General features: G+C 40.2%; 1 protein-coding gene across 3 annotated transcripts in view; it reads left to right on the forward strand.

The window, feature by feature from the left end:
• Positions 1-24,938, forward strand: part of TMEM45B (transmembrane protein 45B) — a 37,704-nt gene extending 12,766 nt beyond the window's left edge. For all 3 annotated transcript variants that reach the window (XM_012783311.3, XM_012783310.3, XM_012783312.3), the window contains 5 exons: positions 19,848-20,044; positions 20,883-21,089; positions 22,171-22,355; positions 22,825-22,970; positions 23,983-24,938. In XM_012783311.3, coding sequence (XP_012638765.1) covers positions 19,864-20,044; positions 20,883-21,089; positions 22,171-22,355; positions 22,825-22,970; positions 23,983-24,091 — 828 coding nt within the window. In that variant the 5' untranslated portion in view covers positions 19,848-19,863 and the 3' untranslated portion in view covers positions 24,092-24,938. The remainder of the gene's footprint in view (positions 1-19,847; positions 20,045-20,882; positions 21,090-22,170; positions 22,356-22,824; positions 22,971-23,982) is intronic.
• The last annotated feature ends 266 nt before the right edge of the window (positions 24,939-25,204 follow it).

The following is a 25,204-nucleotide window of genomic DNA, read 5'->3' on the forward strand; positions in this document are numbered from 1 at the left end:
ACTAATGGGTAGCATCTACAGCATGGATATGCTGAACAAAGGAATGATTCACATCCAGAGTGGGATGGTGTAAGATTTTGGCACACTACTCAAAATAGCATGCACTTTAAAAGCTTACGAATTGGCCGGGCGTGGTGGCTCAGGCCTGTAATCCTAGCACTCTGGGAGGCCGTGGAAGGTGGATTGCTCAAGGTCAGGAGTTCGAAACCAGCCTGAGCAAGAGTGAGACCCCATCTCTACTATAAATAGAAAGAAATTAGTTGGCCAACTAATATATATAGAAAAAATTAGCCGGGCATGGTGGCGCATGCTTGTAGTCCCAGTTACTCGGGAGGCTGAGGCAGCAGGATCGCTTGAGCCCAGGAATTTGAGGTTGCTGTGAGCTAGGCTGACACCACGGCACTCACTCTAGCCTGGGCAACAAAGCGAGACTCTGTCTCAAAAAAAAAAACTTACAAAGTGCCTCTAGAATTTTCCATTTAATATGTTTAGACCACAGTTGACTGACAGTAAATCAAACCACAGATAAAGGAAGACTATGCATACCCAAGAGAAATGAAAACATATATAGGCACAAAAACATGCACAGAAATGTTCATAGCATCATTATTCATAACAATTCAAATCTCTATCAACTGATGAAGGGATAAACAAAATATGATGTGTCCATACAATGAAATATTATTTGGCAATAAAAAAGAATGAAGTGCTGATGTATGTTATGACATGGATGAACCTTGAAAACATTACACTAAGGGAAAGAGGCTGCATCTTGTATGATTTCACTTGTGTAAACTGTCTAGCAAATCCACAAAGACAGAAAGCATATTAGTAACTGCCAAGGGCTGGAGGGCTAGACTAAAATGGGGAATGAGTGTAATAAGTATGAGATTCCTTTTTAGGTTGATAAAAATGTTCTAAAATTGGATAGTTAGAACTTTTATCTAAAATTAGATAGTGGTAAGCAGGGGTCCTCAAACTTTTTAAACAGGGTTCCAGTTCACTGTCCCTCAGACTGTTGGAGAGTGCACACTGTGGGCCCGGGACGAGTCGGCTGCTAAGCCGGACAGGCAGTGCGGGCAAAAACACTGGAAGGCCGGATAAATGTGCTAGGTGGCCCGTATGTGGCCCTCGGGCCATAGTTTGAAGATGCCTGGTGATAAGGGTTACACAACTGTTAATATGCCAAAAAATACTAAATTGTATACCTTAAGAGGGTAAATTTTATAGTATGTGAATTATGTGTCAATAAGATTTTTGTTAAGTAAAAGAGTAATGTCAAGAACACACTGAGCACTATCTTAGGGTGACTTTAAGAGCCATTAGCAAAAATCATCACAGATATAAAAAGTAGGAATACTTAGTAAGGTTGTTGAAACCTTCAGTTTCTTTTTAAATACACCTGACATACTCTGGTTTCTCTTCAGATCGTATAAATCTTCCATGAACAGAATGTTGGTAGAAATAGGAATGTTAAAGATAATTCTGGTAAGATCTTGGACAAAAATGAGAAACAAGTTATTGGAAACTAGAAGAAAGACAGGCCTTGTTATCAAGTGGCAAAGAACTTGGTTGAATTGTATCCTAGTGTTTTGTGGAAAGCAGAACTTGTAATTGATGAGGCTGGATATTTAGCTGAGAAGATTCCTAAGTAAAGTGTTAAAGGTATGGTCTGGCTTCTCCTTGCTGCTCATAGTAAAATATGAGAGGAAACAGATAAACTAAAAAAGGAATTTTTAAGAAAAATGTAACCAAAACTTGAAGCTTTGGAAAATTCTCAGCCTATCTATTTCACAAAGAAATGAGAAAAGTACTGAAGAAACATCAAGGGTATGGCTGGATAACCATCTCTAAAAACAGTGCTGACGTGACTCCTTCAGGAATAGAGACGTGGTTATCCAGAACACCTGTGGTGACCCTCTGGTCTAATGGTTTAGGCCCCCGTGAATTGCATGAGAGGCTAACAAGGTTTTGAGAATTTATACCAGCAGACACTCTGCCAACCTGGACTGAAGGGGACAGAGATGGGAAGAAATTAAGGAAGGCTGTCCGACCTCTGGAATTACGTAGAACTGGCCAACAGAGCTACCTGGCTCTATTCAACTGTGTTATCCTTCAAGAAAAGAGGAGAATGACCCTGAAGGCTGTTGCGAGATTTTCAACGCAGCATCTCAGAGAGCACAGGTTCCGGTTCAGTGGACAGGACTGACTCCTTGGTTTCACAGGGCAGGGCCACTTCCTCTGTTTCATAGGGCAGGGCCATTTCCCAAGTTTCAGCAGGCCAGGCTGCCCCAGCCCAGGACCAAGAGGGCAGGGCCTCCACTTGGGGCAGAAGGCCCGGGCCACTGCCCTGGTGGGCCGGGAAAGCCAGCCACCCTGTGGGCCCAGACAACAGAGTATATGGAGCCAAAGAGAATTACTCTCAAGCCTTAAAATCTAATGAAATAGGTGCTGCTGGGTTTCAGACTTGCCGGAGATGCATGACCACTTTCTTCTTTCCAGTGTCTCCCTTTGGGAATGGGAATGTCTATCCTAGGCCTGTCCTATTTTTGGAAGTAGATAACTTCTTGTCTGGTTGTAAAGATTCACTACTGGAGAAGAATTTTGCCTCAGGAGGAATTGTGCCTCATATCTCACCCTGTACCTGATTTAGGTGATACTTACGTGAGATTTTGGACTTAGAGTTGACGCAGGACTAGGTTAAGGCTTCTGGCACTGTTGGGATGGAAGTGAGTGTTTTTGCGTGTGAGAAGTGCACGCACGTTAGGGGACCAGAGGGCTGGGTGTTCTGGGCTGAATGTGTCCCCTCCAAATTCATATGTTGAAGTCCTAACTCCCAGCACTTCAGGTTATGACTCCATCTGGAGATAGGATCCTTAAAGAAAGAACTGAGTTAAAATGAGGTCATTAGGGTGGGGCCCAAGTTAAATGACTGGTTCCCCATAAGCAGGGCACTTCAGACACAGGCACGGCGGGAAGGCCACGTGAAAACACAGGGAGAAGGTGGCCAGCTACGGTCCACGGAGAAACTAACCCTGCCAGCATCTAGACCTTGGACTTCTGCTCTCCAGAACTGTGAGAAAATAAATTTTTGTTGGTTAAGCCCCAAAGGCACTGTGTTAGAGAAACCCTGTCAAACCAATACATATGGTATATCCATATAATGAAATATTGTTCAGCCATTCAGAGGTGCGACCCCTCGACAGAATCCAAACTTCACAAAACAAATCCCTTTATTAAAGGATTTGTTCTGTAAAATCTGGACTCAGTCAAAAGGCAGCACTCAAGGATCCAGCAGGCCACATGTGGCCCCAAGGCCGAAGGTTCCACAGAAGCTAAGAGATAAGGCCAGTCATAAAAGGCCTATTATATTATTCAATTTTTGATTTGAAAGGCAAATCTATAGAAATATATAATAGCTTGGCTGTCTAGGGTTGGGGAAGAGGAGGATTATAGAAAATGGAGACCGACTCATGGGTAAAAAGTTTTCTTTTCTTTTTTTTTTTTTTTGAAACAGAGTCTCGCTTTGTTGCCCAGGCTAGAGTGAGTGCTGTGGCGTCAGCCTAGCTCACAGCAACCTCAAACTCCTGGGCTCGAGTGATCCTGCTGCCTCAGCCTCCTGAGTAGCTGGGACTACAGGCCTGCGCCACCGTGCCCAGCTAATTTTTTCTGTATATATTAGTTGGCCAGTTAATTTCTTTCTATTTATAGTAGAGACGGGGTCTCGCTCTTGCTCAGGCTGGTTTCAAACTCCTGATCTCGAGCAATCCGCCCGCCTCGGCTTCCCAGAGTGCTAGGATTACAGGCGTGAGCCACCATGCCCGGCCAGGAGTTTTCTTTTGGGGGGATGAAAACGTTCTAAAATGTATTGTGTTATAGTCGCACAACTCTGTGAATATAATTGTATGGTATCTGTAAATTATTTCTCAATTAAGCTGTTATTCTTTAAAAAAAAAAAAGAGGATATGAGCAGCAAGGATGAAAACTGCTGGGGAGTGGGCCCGTACTTCCCACATGTTTTGAAGGAAGAAGAACATCTCTAAGGGGGAACAAACAGGCATAAATAACAAGGCGGGCGGCCTGCGCTGCGCCTCTTCCATTCAGGACAAGAGGGCTGTGGGAAGCAGGCCTAGACCAGAGTAGGGCTCCCAGCCTCAGCATTGTTGATACTTCGGCATCAATCAGCATTATTGATACTATGGGATTCTTTGTCATGGAGCTGTCCTGTGCTACGGATATTCAGCAGTGCCCATGGTCTCTCCTGGCTAAATGCCAGTAGTGCCACCACCACTGTCTGTTGTGACAACCAAAAATATCTACCCACTGAGAACCACTGGACTGGAGAACTGGACCTAGTGGCTTAACCTTGCAATATGATGTCACAGGATTCTAGTCACCTGAATTTTAATTATATGGCTTAAGGCAGGGTAATAGGGTGGAGCTTGAGGAACTTGGGCACCATTTCAAAGAGAAAATGTATCCATTTGTTATCATGGAGTCGAGGATAAAGTCAGGGCAGTTCCAGATAGAATTTGCCCAAATTGTCTTTGGCACTTTGTTGGTACAATTTCTGCCATTCTTATGGCACCATAATCTCTTCCCTGGATCTAATAAAGCTTTGCAGTATTTTTTTTTCACCCCAGAAGCCTGAGTGTCCTGACCCATACATATATCAATACTAACCTCGTATGTATCTGTATGATTCAGAATAGGTTAGGTTATGCTGGATAATAAGAGCCTGCACAACTCTTTATTTCTCTCATACCATGTGTTCATTATGGCTTGTTTGGGTCCTGCTCCATGTCTGTTCACACTGGGATGCAGACTGATGGAGCAGCTACTGTCAAGAACATTACAGTCAGCATGGCAGGGGGAAAAGTGTTCTGGGAAGTCTCCAACTGCCAATTGCATGCTTCAGCCCAGAGGTCACAGAGGACACTTCTGCTCACAACTTATCGGCCAGGACTAGTCCCAACCCCCCACGCTACTGCAAGGGGGCCAGGAAGTCACACCCTATGCCTGGAAGACACAGAGCCAGAAATGCTTAATGAATTGCATTCAACACCCTCAAAGTACTCTTCCGTATTGCTTTCTTGCTCATGTCACTATATATTCATGTACATGTGTATACATATATATGTGAGACATTATCATTGTTTCACAAAATGGAGTCATATTATTAATGTAAGCAGTCTTTTTCATCCTGCTTGTCTCAGTCAACAATATCTCATAGAAAACCTTTCAGGACAGCTGCTATAGCTCTAATTCATTCTTTTTAATGGCTGCATAATATTCCGCCATAAAGATAAAATATAATTTATTCAGTCAAAGTTATGATAGGGACTAAACAGAGGTTCAGGCTGTCTGTGATATTTGAGGGTTTATATATTAATATTTTATATCCTGTCACCACAAACTGGGAGAAACTGGCTTTACGTCTTGCCCCAGCTGTGGAGGCCGTGTCCCCAGCCCTGGTCACGGTGGAGACTGCTGGTTGACACACTGGAGAAGAAACCAAAATTTACTTTTTCCCCTTTGTCTGATTCTCCCACTCATTTAGACATATCCTTTCCTTTAGCCTTCCTATTTCCCTCCTAAAATAAGGGGAAATGCCTGCTTTATTATTTTTTTAAAGCTCTTATCACATTTTGTTTTTAACTATAGGCAAATGGTGTCAACTATTATTTCTCCTTCCCTCTGTGTCGCTTCCTTCCTCTACTTCTGTGACTCTTCTTTCCTCTTGTTTCCTTGCTGCTCTCGATTATTCCACACTCTGACCTGCTTTTTCTCTCTCTGACACCTTCTTTGTCTTCCATTTCAACTATTTCCAGTGAGAGGAGAGGACAGGGGAGACAGAGAGAGAGAGAGAATGTAGATTGGGGAAAATGGTTAAAAAGAAGGAGTACAAGGAAAATCAGGCCAGCCTCATACTCAAATTAAGTTCTTTTTCCAACAATCTCCCTAGATATGAAATGAAAAGGAAGAATTTCCTGAACCCCCAGCCTTCTTGGTTGCCAGCTTCAACTCAAAGCTACAACTTCTTCAAAACATTTAATCCTCATTTCACATCATATCTTATGTGATATCAAAAAAGAGCAAACACACTGAAATAAGAAACTTGTGGAATTTGTCACTGTGAAAGCATTTTCTGATTTTTTTTCCTATTTGTAAGTTTTTCCTTAGAGTGAAAGGTTTTATGATATAATGTCCACAGCAGCTGTGTATATTAGACAGCACATCTCTTAAGTGTTTCTTTATCTAATATTTATTTTAAATAAATATTTTATTTAAATTATTTTTTGATGCTAGACTTATCAGGGGCTTAGCATTATCAGGGGCTGTTTGAATAGGGTTTTCCAAATTATTTGAAGTCTACATTTTTATTATTCTATTTGAAGTTAGTTATCACCTTGTTCCTCCTCTTTCTAAAACTGACCCATCCTGTATCTCCACCATATGTCCCATAATGTAGCTAATCTAATGAACTAATCCATTAATTTGTTAATGGAAGAAATATCACAACTCCCACCTCTCTCCCTCATCAAATCAAGGAACTCGGCATGCAGCATACATAAATTTAAAAGAAGTTTCTATGCACATAGAACAGGCCCTGCTAGCCACCAATGTGAATTTTAGACCAGGTGAAAGGGAAAGGTGGGACTTGGCAAACTGGTATCAAGTAGACAGAGGCAGACATGACTCTGCCTCTATTTAGGGTACTGCTTTTCAGAAAACTGAGGACAGGAAGGGAGGAGGGGAACCCGGTTAGTCAGTGTGCACTTTGGGCATACATTTGCAAAGCTGCTTTTTCTGCACATTTGACTAGAAAAATGAAGAACTACAACAGGCTTGATCTTGAAGGGGACCTGTGCTAAACATTAAATGAAAATGGAAGTTTTTTTATTGTTAAATAGAGAGTTAAAAAAGAGTGAGAAGAGGGCCTTCCAGTTATGGCAGCATGAAGAGGTAGGCGATTCCTTTCTGAAAACAAAACAAAAAAGTATAAAACTAGACAAAAGTGTCAATCAAAAGTAACCGTTTCGTGGAATTGCAAATTGACCAAAGGCAGACAAGAAGTTGAGAAGCATTTATTCTTAAACTACTAGATCTTCAGGTATGGCGCATAGGAGATTGTGGCTTTTTTGCCTGGGGCTGCTCCCCTCACTGCCCTAGCTCAGTCAATGACTTTGAAGTAAGATGGCACTGGCCATGAAAACCAGTAGCTTCGCTGCCACATGAACAGACTCAATTCTGACTGGTGGTTGGGGAGTTGAAAATCCTTGTCTTTGATCGCTAAACATGAGAATGAAAACTTGGGAATAAGCAGGGAAAATCCACAGCTTTGCTAACCTGAGGTTGTATTCCCACTTGGGACAAGCAGCAGATCGACCAAGATTTTAACAGAGAGATCTTGGAAATAAGAGACTCATAGAAGTGTTTCAGTCCCTGGCTGACTGAAAAACTATGCATATATGGCAGAGACCTGACAGAGCCCAGTAAAAAGTAAAAGACAAGAGAGACTTGACAACTGGCCTTCTCCAACCCACACACAGACAGACAAAGGCTGGAAGCCTTATAGGCTTGAAATATTTTAGCAAGCCTCTGCCCAAATGATTAGTTGACTACTATAAATAATTGGCTTTGAGGCCGGGCGCTGTGGCTCACGCCTGTAATCCTAGCTCTTGGGAGGCCGAGGCGGGCGGATTGCTCAAGGTCAGGAGTTCAAAACCAGCCTGAGCAAGAGCGAGACCCCGTCTCTACTATAAATAGAAAGAAATCAATTGGCCAACTGATATATATATAAAAAATTAGCCGGGCATGGTGGCACATGCCTGTAGTCCCAGCTAGCAGGGAGGCTGAGGCAGGAGGATCACTCGAGCCCAGGAGTTTGAGGTTGCTGTGAGCTAGGCTGACGCCACGGCACTCACTCTAGCCTGGGCAACAAAGCGAGACTCTGTCTCAAAAAAAAAAAAAAAAAATAATTGGCTTTGTAGAAAAAGGAGTGACAGTATATAGAGGAAGCCAAACTAAGATATAAAAAACAAGAATAACAAAACTGACCAAAGATATCAGCATCTGCACATGACGCGAGAGATTTCATAGTCTAGGGCTAGGCAAGTAACTAAAGGGGAAAAAAATACCCCTTGAAAAGGTAAAACAGAATCCAGAGTTGTCACAACATAATCATCTAAAATGTTTGGTTTTCAATAAAAAAAATTACAACACATGGAAAGATACACTAAAGTGTGACCCATACCCCAAAGGGATGAAGGGAGGGAAACAGTAAGTGAAAGCAAAATCTAAGTGGGCTTATCATATATATGTTGTATTTAATAGACAAATACTTCAAATCGGTTAACACAAATATGTTCAGAGAATCAAAGAAAACTGTTCAAAGAATTAAAAGAAAATATGGTGAAAATAACCCAACAAATGGGGAATCTCAATAGATAAATACAAACTACAAAAAGAATTAAATGGAAATTCTAGAGTTGAAGAGTACTTAAGAATTTCTTCTGGTGGGAACAAGAGGTGTGGAGCAGTCACATACATTTAAAAATGTTTGAGAGAGCCTCAGAATCCCTAGCCAAGCTGTTTGGTTAAGGTGTTCATCTTGTAAAAACAGTCAGTAAAGACTAGAAAAGATGATTGATTTTTCAAATGTGAAACAGCAACATTAGACTTCAAGGGACATGAAAAATCAAGTGACACCAACAAAGAAATACAATAATATTCCAGTAACCAACCGTAAAGACATGGAGATCTGCCAATTGCCTCACAAAGAATCCAAAATAATTTTTTTTTTTTTGAGACAGAGTCTCAATTTGTTGCCCAGGCTAGAATGAGTGCCGTGGCGTCAGCCTAGCTCATAGCAACCTCAAACTCCTGGGCTCAAGCGATCCTCCTGCCTCAGCCTCCCGAGTAGCTGGGAATACAGGCATGCGCCACCATGCCTGGCTAATTTTTTCTATATATATATTAGTTGGCCAATGAATTTCTTTCTATTTATAGTAGAGACAGGGTCTCGCTCTTGCTCAGGCTGGTTTTGAACTCCTGACCTTAAGCAATCCACCGCCTTGGCCTCCCAGAGAGCTAGGATTACAGGCGTGAGCCACCACGCCAGGCCCAAAATAACTATTTTAAGGAAGTTCTGCAAGCTATAAGAGAACACAGAGAGACAACTCAAGGAAATCAGAAAAGCAATGTAAGAATAAAACTAGAAGTTCCATATATAGAGAGAAATCTTAAAATAGAGCCAAACAGAAATTTTGGAGTTGAAGAATACAATGAATACCATGAAAAATCCACTGTAAAGCACCAGTAGCAGACTTGATCAAGTAGGATAAAGAATCAATAAACTTTAAGATCCTTCATTTGAAAATATTCAGAGGACAAACTAGAAAAAAATATGGAAAAGAATGAAAAAAACCAATGAGATTTATGGTACACAATCAAAAGAGCTAACATTTATATCATAGAAGTTACAGAAGGAGAAGAGTGAGAGAAAGGGGATGAAAGCTTATTTAAAGGAATGAAGGGCCAGGCATGGTGGCACATGCCTATAGTCCCAGCTACTCAGGAGGCTGAGGCGGGGGATAATTTGTGGCCAGAGGCTTCTGACCAGCATGGGCAATATAGTGAGATTCTATCTCTAAATTTTTTTTTAATTAGGCAGGCACAGTGGTGAGATCCTATAGTCCCAGTCCCCAGTCCCTACTTGGGAGGCCGAGGCAAAAGGATCACTTGAGCCCGGGAGTTCTAGGCTGCAGTGCACTATGATCATGTCTGTGAATAGCCACTGCACTCCAGCCTGGGTGACATAGCAAGACTCTGTCTCTCAAAAAAGAAAAGAAAAGGGAGGCATGAAGGACAGGAAAAAGGAAGACAGGCTGAAGAATTCCCAAATCTGGGGAGACATATGGACATCCAGATACATGAAGCTTAAAGTCTCCAATCAGGTTCAACCTAAAGAAGACTAAACCTAGACATGTTATAATCAAACTGTCAAAAAGAAAATATTGGGAACAGCAAGGGAAAAGGGGTTTCTTATATACAAGGAAACCACCATCAGGCTATGAGCAGACTTTTTAGCAGAAACTTTGCAGGCCAGAAGACACGGTAGGATGTTATATTCTAAGTGATGAAAGAAAAAAACTGCCAACCAAGAATAATTTACCTTGCAAAGCCATCTTTCAGAAATGAAGGGCAGATAAAGACTTTCACAGACAAAAGCTGAGGGAGTTCATCACCACTATATCTGCCTTACAAGAAATACTAAAAGGAGTTCTTCAAGCTGAAATGAAAGGTTGCTAACATGAAACAACATGAAACATGAAAACATGTTACAGAAGTTACATGAAACATGAAATATGTTTCATGTAACATGAAAGTATAAAACTCACTGGTAAATGTACATATATAGTCAAATACAGACTACTCTAATAGTGTACTGATGGTGTATAAATCACCCATATCCCTAGTGTAAGAGTTAAAAAACAAAAATATTAAAAATAACTATAGCTACAATGGTTATTTAATGGATACACAATATAAAAAGATTTGAATGTGACATCAAAACATAAAATGTAGTGGAGAAGAATAAAAGTTTTTATATGTGATCAAAGTTAAACTATCAGCTTAAAATTATAACTATGAAATGCTTATATAAGCCTCATTGTACTACAAAGCCAAAACCTATGGTAGATACACAAAAGATAAAGAGAAAGGAATCAAAGCACACTGCTACAGAAAATCATCAGATCACAAAGGAAGATGGCAAGAGAGGAATGAAGGATCTATAAAACAACCAGAAAAAAATTAACAAAATGGCAATAGTAAGTCCTTACCTCCTGATAATTACCTTGAATGTAAATGGATTAAATTCTCCAATTACAAAACATAGAATAGCAAAAACAAAACAAAACAAAAAAACCAAAGACCCAAACGTGCTGCTGACAGGAGACTGACATCAGCTTTAAGGACACACATAGGCCAAAGTGAAAGGGATGGAAAAAGCTATTTCATATAAATAGAAATGAAAAGAGAGCAGGAGTAGCTATACTTACATCAGATAAAACAGACTTTAAGTCAAAAACTGCAAAAAGAGATAAAGAAGGTCAATATATAATGAAAAAGGGGTCCTTTCATCAAGAGGATATAATAATTGTATAATAAGTATACATGCATCCAAAATTGGAGTACCTAAATATATTAATGTAAAGCAAATATTAATAGATCTAAAGGAAGAAAAACACAGCAATATACTAATAGTAGGGAATGTTAATACCCCACTTTCAACAATGGATATATTATCCATACCAAAAATGAATAAGGAAACATGGGACTTGAACTACACTTTAGACCAAATGCAGAACAGACATATATACAGAACATTCCATCAAACAATAGCAGAATGCAATTCTTCTCCAGTGAACAAGGAATATTCTCCAGAATAGATCATATGTTAGGAAACAAAACAAATCTTAACAAATTTTAAAAGAATGAAATCATAGTATCTTTTCTAACCACAATGATATGAAACTAGAAATCAATAACACAAGAAAAACTGGAAAATTCACAAATAGTTGAACATTAAACAAAATGTCCCTGAACAACCACTGGGTCCAAAAGAAATCAAAAGGGAAATTTTAAAATATCCTGACACAAATGAAAATGGAAACACAACATGCCAAAACTTATGGGATGCCACAAAAGCATTTCTGAGAGTAAAATTTATAGTGATAAGTGCTTATATGAAGAAAAAAGAAATATCTCTAATATCAGCCTAATTTTATACCTGAAAGAACTGGAAAAAGAACAAACTATGCCCAAAGTTAGAAGGAAGGAAATAACAAAGATCACAGCAGAAATAAAATAAACAGAAAAAAGTAGAAAAGATCAATAAAACTAAAAGTTGGTTTTTTTGAAAAAAATAAACAAGAGTGACAAAGCTTTAGCTAGTCTAAGAACAAAAGAAAGAAGACTTAAATAAATAAAATCAAAAATGAAAGAAGAAACATTACAACACAACCGATACCACAGAAATACAAAGGATTATAAGAGACTACTGGGAATAATAATATGCCAACAAATTGGATAACCTAGAAGAAACTGATAAATTCCTAGAAACATATAACCCACCAAGACTGAATTATGAAGAAATAGATGATCTGAACAGACCAATAATGAGTAAGGAGATTCAATCAGTATTTTTGAAATCTCCCATAAAAGAAAAGCCCAGGACCTGATGGCTTCATAGGTGAACTCTACCAAACATTTTTAAAAGAATTAATACCAATCCTTCTCAAACTCTTCCAAAAAGTTGAAGAGAATGGAATATTTCTAAACTCATTTTAAGAGGCCAACATTAACCAGAGACCAAGGACAGGGCACTACAAGAAAAGAAAAGAAAATTACAGGCAAATATCCCTAATGAACATAGATGCAAAAATCTCAATAAAATGCTATTATAGTAAACTGAATTCAACAGCACATTGAAAGAATAATATACCATGATCAACTGGGCTATATCCTTTGGATGTAAGGATGATTCAAGATATACAAATCAATAAATGTGATACACCACATTAACAGAATGAAAGACAAAATTTATATGATCATCTCAATAGATGCAGAGAAAGCTTTTGACAGTCCAACATCGTTTTATGATAAAAAAAAAATACTGTCAACAAATTAAGCAGAGAAGAAAAGTACCTCCACATAATAAAAGCCATGTATCACAAGCCCACAGCTAGTATCATATTCAATGGTGGAAAAATGAAAGTTTTTCCTCTAAGATCAGGAACAAGACAAAGATGCTCACTCTTGCCATTTCTATTTAACATAGTACTGGAAGTCCTAGACAGAGTATTTAGGCAATAAAAAGAAATAAAAGGTACCTAAATTGGAAAGGAAGGTGTAAAGTTATCTCTGTTTGAAGATGATATAGTCTTATATACAGAAAACCCTAACAACTCCACAAAAAAACTGTTAAAACTAATAAACAAATTCAGTAAAGTTGCAGCTTTAAGAAACAATGGTGATATAGCACCTCTTGTATTTTCCTGGATAGAGATGGAACCCATTCTACTAAGTGCTGTATCTCAAGAATGGAAAAACAAGCACCACATGTACTCACCAGCAAATTGGTATTAATGAATCAACACTTAAGTGGACGTATAGGAATAACATTTATCGGGTGTTGGGCAGGTGGGGGGGGCATGGGCAATATACGTAACCTTAACATTTGTACCCCCATAATATGCTGAAATAAAAAAAAAATTGTAGTATAAAAAATTAACATATAAAAATCGACTGGGTTTCTATACACTAACAATGAACTATCTAAAAAAGAGAAATTAAGAAAAAACAATCCCATTTATAATAGCCTCAAAAAGAATAAAATACTTAGGAACATATTTTCCCAAGTAGGTGAAAGATCTATACACTGAAAACTATAAAACATTGATGAAAGAAATTAAAGAAGACGTAAATAAATGGATACAAATAACTAGAAAGCTAACCGCATGTTCATGGATCAGAAGAATCAATATTGTCAAATGCACATACCATCCAAAGTGATCTACAAATTCAATGCAATCCCTATCAAAATTTCAATAGCATTTTTCAGAGATACAGGGGGGAAAAAATCCTAAAATTTGTATCGAACCACACAGACCCCAAATAGCTAAAGCAATCTTGAACAAGAAGAACAAAGCCAGAGATGTCATACTTCCTGATTTCAAATTATATTATAAAGCTATAGTAATCAAAACAGTACATCCCTGGCATAAGAACAGATACATATACCAATGGAACAGAATAGAAAGTGAACCCACATAAGGTCAACTAATCTACAAAAGTACAAGAATACACAACAGGGAAAGGATAGTCTCTCCAATAAATGGTGTTGGGGAAACTGGATACCCACATGCAAGAAAAAAAAGAAGAAATTGGATCCTTATCTTCCACCATAAACATAAATCAACTTAAAATGGATTAAAGATTTAAACATAAGACTTAAAACTGTAAAACTCCTAAAAGAAAACATAGGGGGATTCTCCATGACACTGGGCTTAGCAATAATTTTTTTGATATGAAACCAAAAGCACAGGCAATATAAGCAAAAATGAACAAGTGGGATTACGTCAAACTAAAAAGCTTCAGCACAGCAAAACAATCAACCAAGTAAAAAGACAACCCATGGAATGGGAGAAAATATTTGCAAACCATGTATGTGATAAGGAGTTAATATCCAAAATATACAAGGAAGTCTTACAATTCGGAAAAAAAAAAAACCATATTAAAAAGTGAGCAAAAGGACCTGAATAGACATTTCCACAAATAAGACATACGAATGGCCAAAAGATTTATGAAAGTATGTTCAATATCACTAATCATCAGGGATCAAATCAAATCAGATCAAAGCCACAATAAGATATTACCTCACAGCTGTTAAATGGCTATTATCAAAAAGCCAAACAATAACGAGTATTGGCATGGATGTAGAAAAGGGGAACCCCTCTACGTTATAGGTGGGAATGTAAATTGGCATATCCATTATGGCAAAGAGTGTGGAGGTTTCTCAAAAAATTAAAAATAGAACTACCATATTATCCAGCAATCACACTTCTGGGTATATATCCAAAGGAAATAAAATCACTCTCTCAAAAAGATATCTGCACTTCCGTGCTCATTGAAGCATTGTTCACAATAGCCAAGATATGAATGGATAAAAAAATATGCGGTGTATACACACACATACACACAATGGGATACTATTTAGCCTTTAAAAAAAAAGAAATTCTGCCATTTGCAACAATATGGATGAACCTGGAGGACATTATGCTAAGCGAAATAAGCCAGACACACAAAGACAAACACTGCATGATCTCACTTACATATGTAATCTTAAAAAGTCAAACTCACAGAAACAGAGATAAGAATGGTTGTAACCAGGGGCTGGGGGTGGGGTAGAAACTGGAGAGATGTTGGTTAAAGGGTACAAACTTGCAGTAATAAGATGAATAAGTTCTGGAGACCTAATGAACAAGAGGGTAACTATCATCAATAATATACTGTATACTTGATATTTGCTAAGAGTAGATCTTAAGTATTCTTATCACAAATGAAAGGAAAAGGCAACTATGTGACATGATGGACTTGATAATTAGCTTGACTGTGACAATCACTTCACAATGTATATGTATATTGAATCATCCTGTTGTACACATTGAATATCTACAATTTTTTTTATTTTTTTTATTTTTTGGTGTCAGAGTCTTGTTCTATCACCTCAGGCAGAGTGCAATGGTATCATCATAGCTCACTGCAACCTCAAACTCCTGGGCTCAAGTGATCCTCCTGCCTCAGCATCCCAAGTAGCTGAGACTACAGGCACACACCATGATGCCAGCTAATTTTTCCATTTTTAGTAGAGATGGGGTCTCACTCTTGTTCAGGCTGGTCTCAAACTCCTGAGCTCAAGCAGTCCTCCCACCTTGGCCTCCCAGAGTGCTAGGATTACAGGCATGAGCCACTGTACTTAGCCTATATACAATTTTTATTTGTCAATTACTTCAATGAAGCTGAAAAAATATTAAAGGAAATTCTTCATGTTGACAGAAAATCAGATTAGAGTTATTCAAATGAATGGGAAGAAATGAAGAGCCCTGGAAATGATAACTACATGATTAAATATGAAAAAATAAATATATATTCATTCTTTAAAAAATGTAAAATTTTTAAAGCAGTAACTGCCACTCTGTTGGTTTATAACCTATATTGTATATGTATGCATATATATGCACACATGTGTGTATATATATATATATATGTACACGATCTCTGCCTTTTTTGGAATGGTTCATTTTGTCCATTTATATGTATAAATATATTCATATTAATGGCTTATTTATATATAGGCATGAACAAAGGAATAAGAAATGAAGCTATATCAGAACAAAGTTGCTATATTTTATCAGAATTAAGTTAGTATTAACCTAAAGTAGCCTGTCATAATTTAAAGATGCATACTGTAATCCCCAGAACAGGCATTAGAAAAAAATATATATAGCTAAAAAATGAAAAAAGTAATTAAAATGATACAGTAAAATAATTTTTTATGCACAAAAGACAGCAGCAAATGAGGTAGAGAAATAAAAAATGTATGAGAGACAAAACAATTAGCAAAATGACAGATGTAAATATAACTGCACTAATAAATACATTAATATGAATGAACTAAACTACCTCAATAAAAAGGCAGAGATTGTCAACCATGCAAATTCTCAATGAATATCTCTTTCATGCATATTTTGGGGAATACCAGAGGCATATTAAAGGAATAAAACCAAGAAATAAAAATAAATGACATCTAAGAAACACAGGATCCCAAACAGGAAAAAGGTAAAGGGAATTTGGAAGATGGTGCTGAATGCTGCAGGACGACAGCCAACCAGTTCAGTTTTGGAGTAGGGGGAGGGAAAGCTTTCAAAGAAAGGTCTTTAGGAATACAATGGAACTGATAAGTTATCTGATGTTAAAATGTCTAGAATTTAGTTTGGTAGACATTTGACAGATCTGTTAGCTCTTCTGTGGAAAAACACAGTGAGGTACATGAAAAAATAAACAAAAATCAAAGTAGTTGTTAACTCCAGAATAAAACAAAAATGTTGGCCAGGCGCAGTGGCTTACTCCTGTAATCCCTGCACTCTGGGAGGCTGAGGCAGGTGGATCGTTTAAACTCAGGAGTTCGAGACCAGCCTGAGCAAGATTGAGATGCTGTCTTTACTAAAAATAGAAAGAAATTATCTGGACAACTAAAAACATATAGAAAAAATTAGCCGGCATGGTGGCACATGCCTGTAGTACCAGGTACTCGGGAGGCTGAGGCAGGAGGACTGCTTGAGCCCAGGAGTTTGAGGTTGCTGTGAGCTAAGCTAACACCACAGCACTCTAGCCTGGGCAACAGACTGAGACTGTCTCAAAAAAAAAATTTTTTTTTAAGAAAACCCATGCTACACTACTTGGATCAGCATTTATTCATTCCACAGTATTTACTGAGTGTCACTGTGTGTCTGGCCCTGTTGCAAGCACGGGGCTAACTACAATAACAAAATAAATCCAATTCCTACTTTCAAGGGCCCTACATTTTAGTGGATGAGATAGATGCTTTAAATATATACATCAGTCTGTAATATCAGTTAGTGATTCACAATTTAATGAAAATACACGAGTCTACACAGATTGAAAAGTGGGGCAGGCCTGCTATTTTTCACTGAGTGGTCAGAGAACAAAGTGAATAGAGACCCGAGTAAAAGTGAAGGAGAGAACTACTGGCTCCCTGTGAGAGCACCATTCTAGAAAGAACACACAGAACAAAGCCCTGAGGCAGGGATGGGTTGTACTTATCTGTGTGGAGGCGGAGAAGGGAGCCAGTGTGGCAGGCAGTGCCGGGGGAGAGCATAGAGACAGCCCAGGACCAGATGCCTGGGCCCTGTTGGCCCGGTAAGGACTTTGGATTTACAGAGTCATAGTACTGAAATACTGATGTAAACAAGTGTAATGTAACTACTATGAAAATGAAGAGGCAGAGAGGAGGGAGAGGTTGTAAGAGAGCTCCAGGAAGTTAGAAGATAATGCCTGATGCTGTTAAATTAACAAATGGCAGCATGCACCAAGCAACTAGAATTACTGAGGTAAACACCAGAGGAAATAGCTGAAAGAGTCAGAAGTGGCTTCACTAGGGGCAAGATGAAGCATGGGACTGTTGCTTTTCATTACTAGCCTTTAATGCAACTCCATGTTTTGGAAGAATTTTTTAAAAGCTTGCGAAAGGCCTCAATGAAGGGTGGGACGCCAACTGTCACCGTGTAAGATGTGAAACAGCCCTGACAATCCAGCCGGTGCTAGAGGGACGGGCCCCGGTCAGCGGTGGAGTGGGCTACGCACCTGGCGCTGTATGGCCCTGGGTGGTCTTTTCTAGGTCACGGTTAGTCTGTTTTGTGTTGCTGTAACAAAAGCTGGGTAATTTATACAGAACAGAACTTTATTTCTCACAGTTCTGAAGGCTGGAAAATCCAAGATCAAGGAACTGGCATCTGGAGTCCGGTGAGGGCTACGTCCTCACATGGCAGAAGGACAAAGAAAGGGGTCAGCTCCTTCCAGAAAGCCCCTTTATGAGGGCACCCAAGCCCACTCAGGAGGGAGAAGCCCTCACGGCCTAGTCACCTCTTACAGGCCCCACCGAACCACATCAGCAAGCTGAATTTTGGAAGGGACACATTCAGACCATAGCAATCACCAACGACTGCTATTTTTCTCCCACCCTGCATATTCCTTAGGTAGCCATACAGGCCACAGAGGAAAAGAATCATTTTTCTTCTGAATAAATCCTAGCTAACACTCATAATTTTGATCTGATAGTATCATGCTACTGTAAATGAGATAAAAGCAAATTATGCCTGAAATCTTTTTTTTGTAATAAAGCGATATCTACATAATTATGCTTTTTACAAAATTTAAATCATATTGACCATATTCATTTGTACTAGATTGTCACATCAAAACTTAATTTTTATTTTCAAATTAGATGAAAAATGATGTTGTGCCTTTATATGTACATCTCTACAGTGACATTACCCGTTTGTATTGTTTTGTGACCCCGTGTCTCTTGCCCATTCTTCTATGGTCTCTTTTTCATTATCTGTAAAGGCTCACTAATGTCATTTACCATATAGCTGCTATAAACATTCTTCTTAGCCGGGTGCGGTGGCTCACGCCTGTAATCCTACCACTCTGGGAGGCTGAGGCGGGCGGATTGCTCAAGGTCAGGAGTTCAAAATCAGCCTGAGCGAGACTCCGTCTCTACTAAAAATAGAAAGGAATTAATTGACCAACTAAACATATATATACAAAAAATTAGCTGGGCATGGTGGCGCATGCCTGTAGTCCCAGCTACTTGGGAGGCTGAGGCAGCAGGATTGCTTGAGCACAGGAGATTGAGGTTGCTGTGAGCTAGGATGATGCCACGACACTCACTCTAGCCGGGCAACAAAGTGAGACACTGTCTCAAAAAAAAAAAATTCTTATCTGTTGTCTTTTGATGTTTTTTAAAAATTATTGATATTATGGGTACATAATAGTCGTATATGCCTTTTGATTGTTTTAATATAAAAAAAATGCTTGTGTAGTTGAATGTTTTTCCTTTCTAGACCTCTTTATGTTCATGCTTAGGAAGTTTTCTGTACCGTGAGATTAATAAATAGTTATCTATCCTTCACTTTCCCATCCTAGTCCTTTCATTTTACCACACCGTTAAAGCCTTCTGGCCAGCAGTATTCTCTTGGTCATGTATTAATAACTCATTTAACAGACAAGATTTCCATGATATAATGGCTTGTTTTGGGTGGGGTGTGGTGGCTCATGCCTGTAATCCTAGCACTCTGGGGGGCCAAGGCAGGAGGATCACTTGAGGTCAGGAGTTTGAGACCAGCTCTGAGCAAAAGCAAGACCCCATCTCTACCAAAAACAGAAAAAATTAGCCGGGCATGGTGGCGCACGCCTGTAGTCCCAGCTACTCAGGAGGCTGAGGCAGGAGGATCACTTAAGCCCAGGAGATCGAGGTTGCAGTGAGCTATGATATGCCACAGCACTCTACCCGGGGTGACAGAGCAAGGCTCTATCTCAGAAAAAAAATGGCTTGTTTTATGAGAATGAGTTGATCCTTCTTAATGTGGTGTCATATGACTTGCAATCCTCAGGCATGTATTGTCTTTCCTGCCAAAATACACATTTATATGCTTTCTTCATTCAGCCAGCTAACAGCCGTCTCCTAATTTCTTTAGGTGTCCCGCTATCCTAATGGCAAACTTCAAGGGCCACGCGCTCCCAGGGAGTTTCTTCTTAATAGTTGGACTGTGGTGGTCAGTGAAGTACCCACTGAAGTACTTCCAGCAAAAGCAGAAAAACAGCCGACTGCAATATTATCATCAGCGTCTTGAGATCATTGAAGCAGCAACCAGAACTTTGTTTTCGGTCATTGGTAAGAAGGGAGCTCATCTGGTCCAGGGAATCTCCTCATCATCCTCTGTATCGATCCATTTTCTGAGCCCTGTGAAATAGATGTTTCCACTGGCAAAGATAATAGGACAAGAATTTCCAGTTGGCCAGTAGGCTGTTTTATCGTAACATCCATTGTGTATAGAGCTTTATAATATTTATAGCTAACACCTCCTTACATCCTGGTGCGCTATCAAAAACTATCAAATACACAGCGTTGCCACTTTTCTGGCCCACATTGTGGGGCCTTCACCTTATTCTCCCAGTGTTTTAAAACCCAGAGCTGGAGGCAGCACAGAGCTTGCAGAGCTGGCTCCATGCCTAGGAAGGGCACCCACTTGAAGTTTGCTCTGGCAGACACATACCTGAGAGCGGCTTCTCTCTCTTAGGGCAAGTACAGGTATCTTCATTACCAGTGTGTCTCTGCCCAGATTCTATTTTCAACCTAAATGTTCCTTTCACTGCTTATTTGGTATGGAGCCCAGAGATTAGTGTATCAGCCACACTCTCACTGAAGTAATTAATAATGCTTGCTCTCCTCTCTGCTCCTGGACAAATCTCCTGGGGACCTGGACATGGCTGCATTTGTTGCTTTTCTCCCCCTACCTCCACACCCCTAAAAGGAATCACAATGGCAACATGTCTACACAGATTACTCAGCAAATACATCTTATATGGAAGTAGCTGCAGCAAAGTAGGTCTGCTGACCCGCAGGCCCCCGTCACCCTATCTCAACCTTGTTCATGTCTTTGGGTTACTTCTTGCTGTAACCCATGTGCCTTGGAGCTATCTCTTCAGTTTCCATTCTCATTTCCCTGCAGGGATACTAGCAGAGCAGTTTGTTCCAGATGGACCCCACTTCCACCTATACCATGAAAACCACTGGAATAAGTTAATGAACTGGCAGCACAGCACCATGTACCTATTCTTTGCCGTCTCAGGAATCACTGACATGCTCACTTACCTGGTCACCCATGTTCCCTTGGGGATGGACAGATTGCTTATGGCTGTGGCAGCATTCACTGAAGGTAACTCTGTGTAACGATGGAGAAGAAAAGGGGAGCCTGACAAGCTGTATTTATGAGGGAGCAGAAGCACAAAAGACCAGAAGTGTTGCAAGCCAGGTGTGGTGGCGCACGTCTGTAGTCCCAGCTACTCAGGAGGCTGAGGCAGCAGGATCGCTTGAGCCCAGGAGTTCGAGGTTATAGTGAGCTACGATCACACCACTGCACTCCAGCCTGGGCAACAGAGTGGCAACCCTGTCTCTAAAACAATTTTAAAATAATAATTTTTAAAAAGACCAGAAATATAATAGCCTTCCCAAGAAAATCCACATCTCTGGAGTTCCAAAGACTGAACAGGACTTAGGCTTACGCTCTGGATGGGCCAGATGACATGTTCAACATAGCAGCCCATGGAAGTGTGAGGTTTGGGGGCAGCTCCCAGAGCCTGTGGTTAACACTACACAGCCTCTCCAGTCTCCCCACTGCCACCAGCACCCCCAGCTCACTTACATGCACCTTCCTGTGTGGGTGCAGGTGTGCACATGCGCACACACACACACACAAATGTTCCGAGACTGGCTGGATGTCACCGTGCAGGGTGACAAATCCCTTTGGGTAGGTAAAAGAAACTCTGCGCTCTACCCTTCACCCATTGTGCCTCCACCACCAATCTCAGCAGACTCACGCAGCTGCTAGGACAGCTGCTTGCCCAATATGACTCACTTTAACTGCAGTATGAAAAAGCATGTTGTATTCCAACCAACTCACTTCTGTACCTCAGAAAGAGTACAGGGTTGCATGAGAGCAAACTGAATTTCATGTATACACACACTTTGTAATATACCAGCAACATGTTTCACCTACCCATCCTGGATGAACATCCTGGATTCTGTAAAGAGATTTAAAGATACACCCTCTGCTGTTTATACTCTTACCATGGCCATGATAAACTTAATCTGCATCTGTTTGCTGCTCTGTAAACTGACTTCCCAAATGCTGAAAAATCTAGCTGAAACAGGTGTAGAGGAAATCCCAGTAAAAGTTCAGAGTGAATCCTCTGAAGACACGAGCAAATCTCTGACAGCTGTCGTTTGGTTTGTGGCAGGTTTTCTCTTCTACTACCACGTCCACAACCGACCACCACTGGACCAGCACATCCACTTGCTCCTGGTGTTTATTTTATTTGGAGGGAGTGTCAGTATCTTCCTAGAGGTCATCTTTCGAGACAATATTGTGCTGGAACTTTTCCGAACCAGCCTCGTTATTCACCAGGGAACCTGGTTCTGGCAGGTGATTATTCACACCAAGGCTCCGCTGGGGGTCTGGACAGAGGGGCCCTGCTGAAGACTCCCTGCCTGAAAACGCAGCACTGGCATGCTGGGGGACGGGTTTAGATGGCCCTTTTCTCCCACACCCACCCCTTGGCCTCTGGAATTGTGCCCATTCACATCTCGCTGATGCATTAACAAGCAGAAGTCCACGTGGATAGAACTTTACCTTTTACAGGCTCCACTTGCCAAATCGTTCACTTGAAATTTGGGCCCTGAAGTTTTGTTGTATTTTTAAATAAGCCTATACTAAAACCAAAATTAACTTAGAGCAATTTTCCTGTGTGAAAAGGGTTTTTTATATGCGAATAAGGTGTGGGAACTGTGAGGTCCTGGGGAACACAGGGGCCACTCTGGTGGACACAGGAAGGTGGCTAGGTGGCTTCTAGGGCACCTAGCCACAAGGCCAACTTTTCTGTACAATCCACCAGATTGGGTTTGTGCTGTTCCCACCTTTTGGAACGCCTGAATGGGACCAGGAAGATGAGACGAACATCATGTTCATCACCATGTGCTTCTGCTGGCACTACCTGGTTGCCCTCTGCATCGTGGCCACCAACTACTCTCTTGTCTACTGGTATGTTTGAGAGATTTTGTCAAGTTTTTCCTCCTGCTTAACCTCTAAACAGTACTGACTTGATTAACTTCCACCATCTAATGAGTGCCAAGTATATGCCAAATTCTGTGCAAGGTGCTCTAAACCCGCAGGGTAGGTACTACTACCCTAACTTGCAAAAGATAAGGCTTTGTTAAGTTAAACAACCTGTCTGGGTCACAGTAACCTGAGACCCAGGTTTCACATGAGGTTCTGACAGATTTTAAGCCTGTGGTGTGGTGGGGAAAACTCTGAATTAGGAATCAGTGGCTGGACGGTAGGCCCTGCTATCACGGCTCATTCTGGACCCATCATCTTACTGCTGGACTTGCCCTGCCTACTTCCTAGAGATGTTGTGACAATCAGAAAATAGACCACAGCAGAAAGTGATCTCAAAGTGCTCTTTAGAGGCATACAGATAATAGCTGTGATTCCTGTGCACTTGCCAAATCCCAGACCCTGTGGCAAGCACTTACGCCATACTATCCCATAAGAAGTATGCATTGTTACGTTTTTACAGATGGGGAAACCAAGGCTTCAAAATGCTGAATAACTTGACCAAGGTCACTATCTAGTAAACAGCAGAGCCTCACAGGGCAAGGTGACCTTTAGCAAACCCGATTGCCAATTATGCTGCTGTTGAGCGCCCCTACCTTTTTTCCTAGGTCCTTATTCCCCTAGACCCAAAGCAGATATTATGTCATTCAGAAAAAGTCCTGCACAGACCAGTTTCTTTTGGTTCTACTGCTCAGCCAGTGAAATAGTAAACCATAAGGAACCTTAGTTTCAATTATGACATTCAATAATTTTAACCATGAGTTCCTTTACCTACTAATGAAATACTGTCTAAGAAGTCAGAGATGTAGATATGTAATCACAGTATTTGACAAAAATACAATGTTTCAAGAACCAGTAGATGCCTTAACATCCTTTGGTGAAGGAATAAGGAAATTTTTCTGGCTAATTGGCTCTTATTGCTTCTCAATAACTATAGCCTTTTGACTCGGATGAAGAGACATGGAGGAGAGATCATCGGGATTCAGAAGCTGAAGTCGGATCACACTTACCAGACCACCCTCCTGAGTGGCTCAGATGAGGAATGAGACTGGCAGAGGGGGACATCCCCTGCACGGCTGGGGTGAATGAACGTCACCCTCTCCACTTCAGTGCTTGCCGGCGTCTGCTCTTAAGGGTCTACATTTCCACCTCCTCATTTAATACAAGGTTGAAGGTTCTAAGTCAGGAAATTAGGCCTTCAGTGTTTTGCATATCTTGCTATTTGGATTTTTAAACACAATTTAACTTAAAGTCTGTGTTGGTGTAGTATCTTTCATAAAGAAAAATGAAGTCATACCCATAGGCAGCAAGCCTCTGTGTCTCCAGTGAGAAACCAGAGACTCTGATAGCTTTAGAGCAGGAAAGGGCCTCATGGATGAATCCAGGATATGGACCAGCAGGAAAACTTAAGTGTTTTTGATAGCTTACCCCTTTCCCTCAAGCAAGCAGGAACTTTCTTATCAGAAAAAAATTGCAAAATATAAGTGAATGACAGTATGTTTATTTTGGAATTAAAATTCAAACTTACATATTTTTTAAAAGTAAAATATTTCACAAGGTTTGGTATCTTTTAAATATTATCATTAAACATATCCTAACCAATCATACCAGAGTACTGTAATACCACTGTTGTTAAGTTACAAAATTAGGCCAAAGATGATTTTTTTTTCAGTCAGGAAGCTAGTCAACTGCCCAGCTGAGAGCTGGAACTCAGATGTTCTGACTCTTCAAAGTTACCTGAATAAAGGATCTGATAGCAAAGCTGTATAATGAGGTAGAGAGAAAAATGTCAGGTTTTGGAAGCCCTTCAATTTTAATATAACTGAAAGTAAAGGACACAAACTCTGCAAAGGATATAATTCTGAATTAGTAATATAAAGTCTTGATATTCTAGTCTGGATTCTGGATCTTTTTTTTAAAACTTCCTTCAATGTTTATTAAACATCCAGTTTGCACCAGCATTGAAATGACTGTAAGGATTAATGAGATGTGTGTCCAGCAAGGGGTTTACTGTCTAATGGGAGAGACATGCAATCAGTTATGGCCAGTGTGATGGGTGCCATAACAGGAAAGTACAAATCACGATGAGAGAGAAAGGAGGGGAGGGGACATGGGGAGCTTGCCCTGTAGACAAAGCACATTCCAGGCAGAGAGAGTAG

This window comes from Microcebus murinus, chromosome 4 (genome assembly GCF_040939455.1).
Source record: "Microcebus murinus isolate Inina chromosome 4, M.murinus_Inina_mat1.0, whole genome shotgun sequence".
NCBI lineage: Eukaryota > Metazoa > Chordata > Mammalia > Primates > Cheirogaleidae > Microcebus > Microcebus murinus.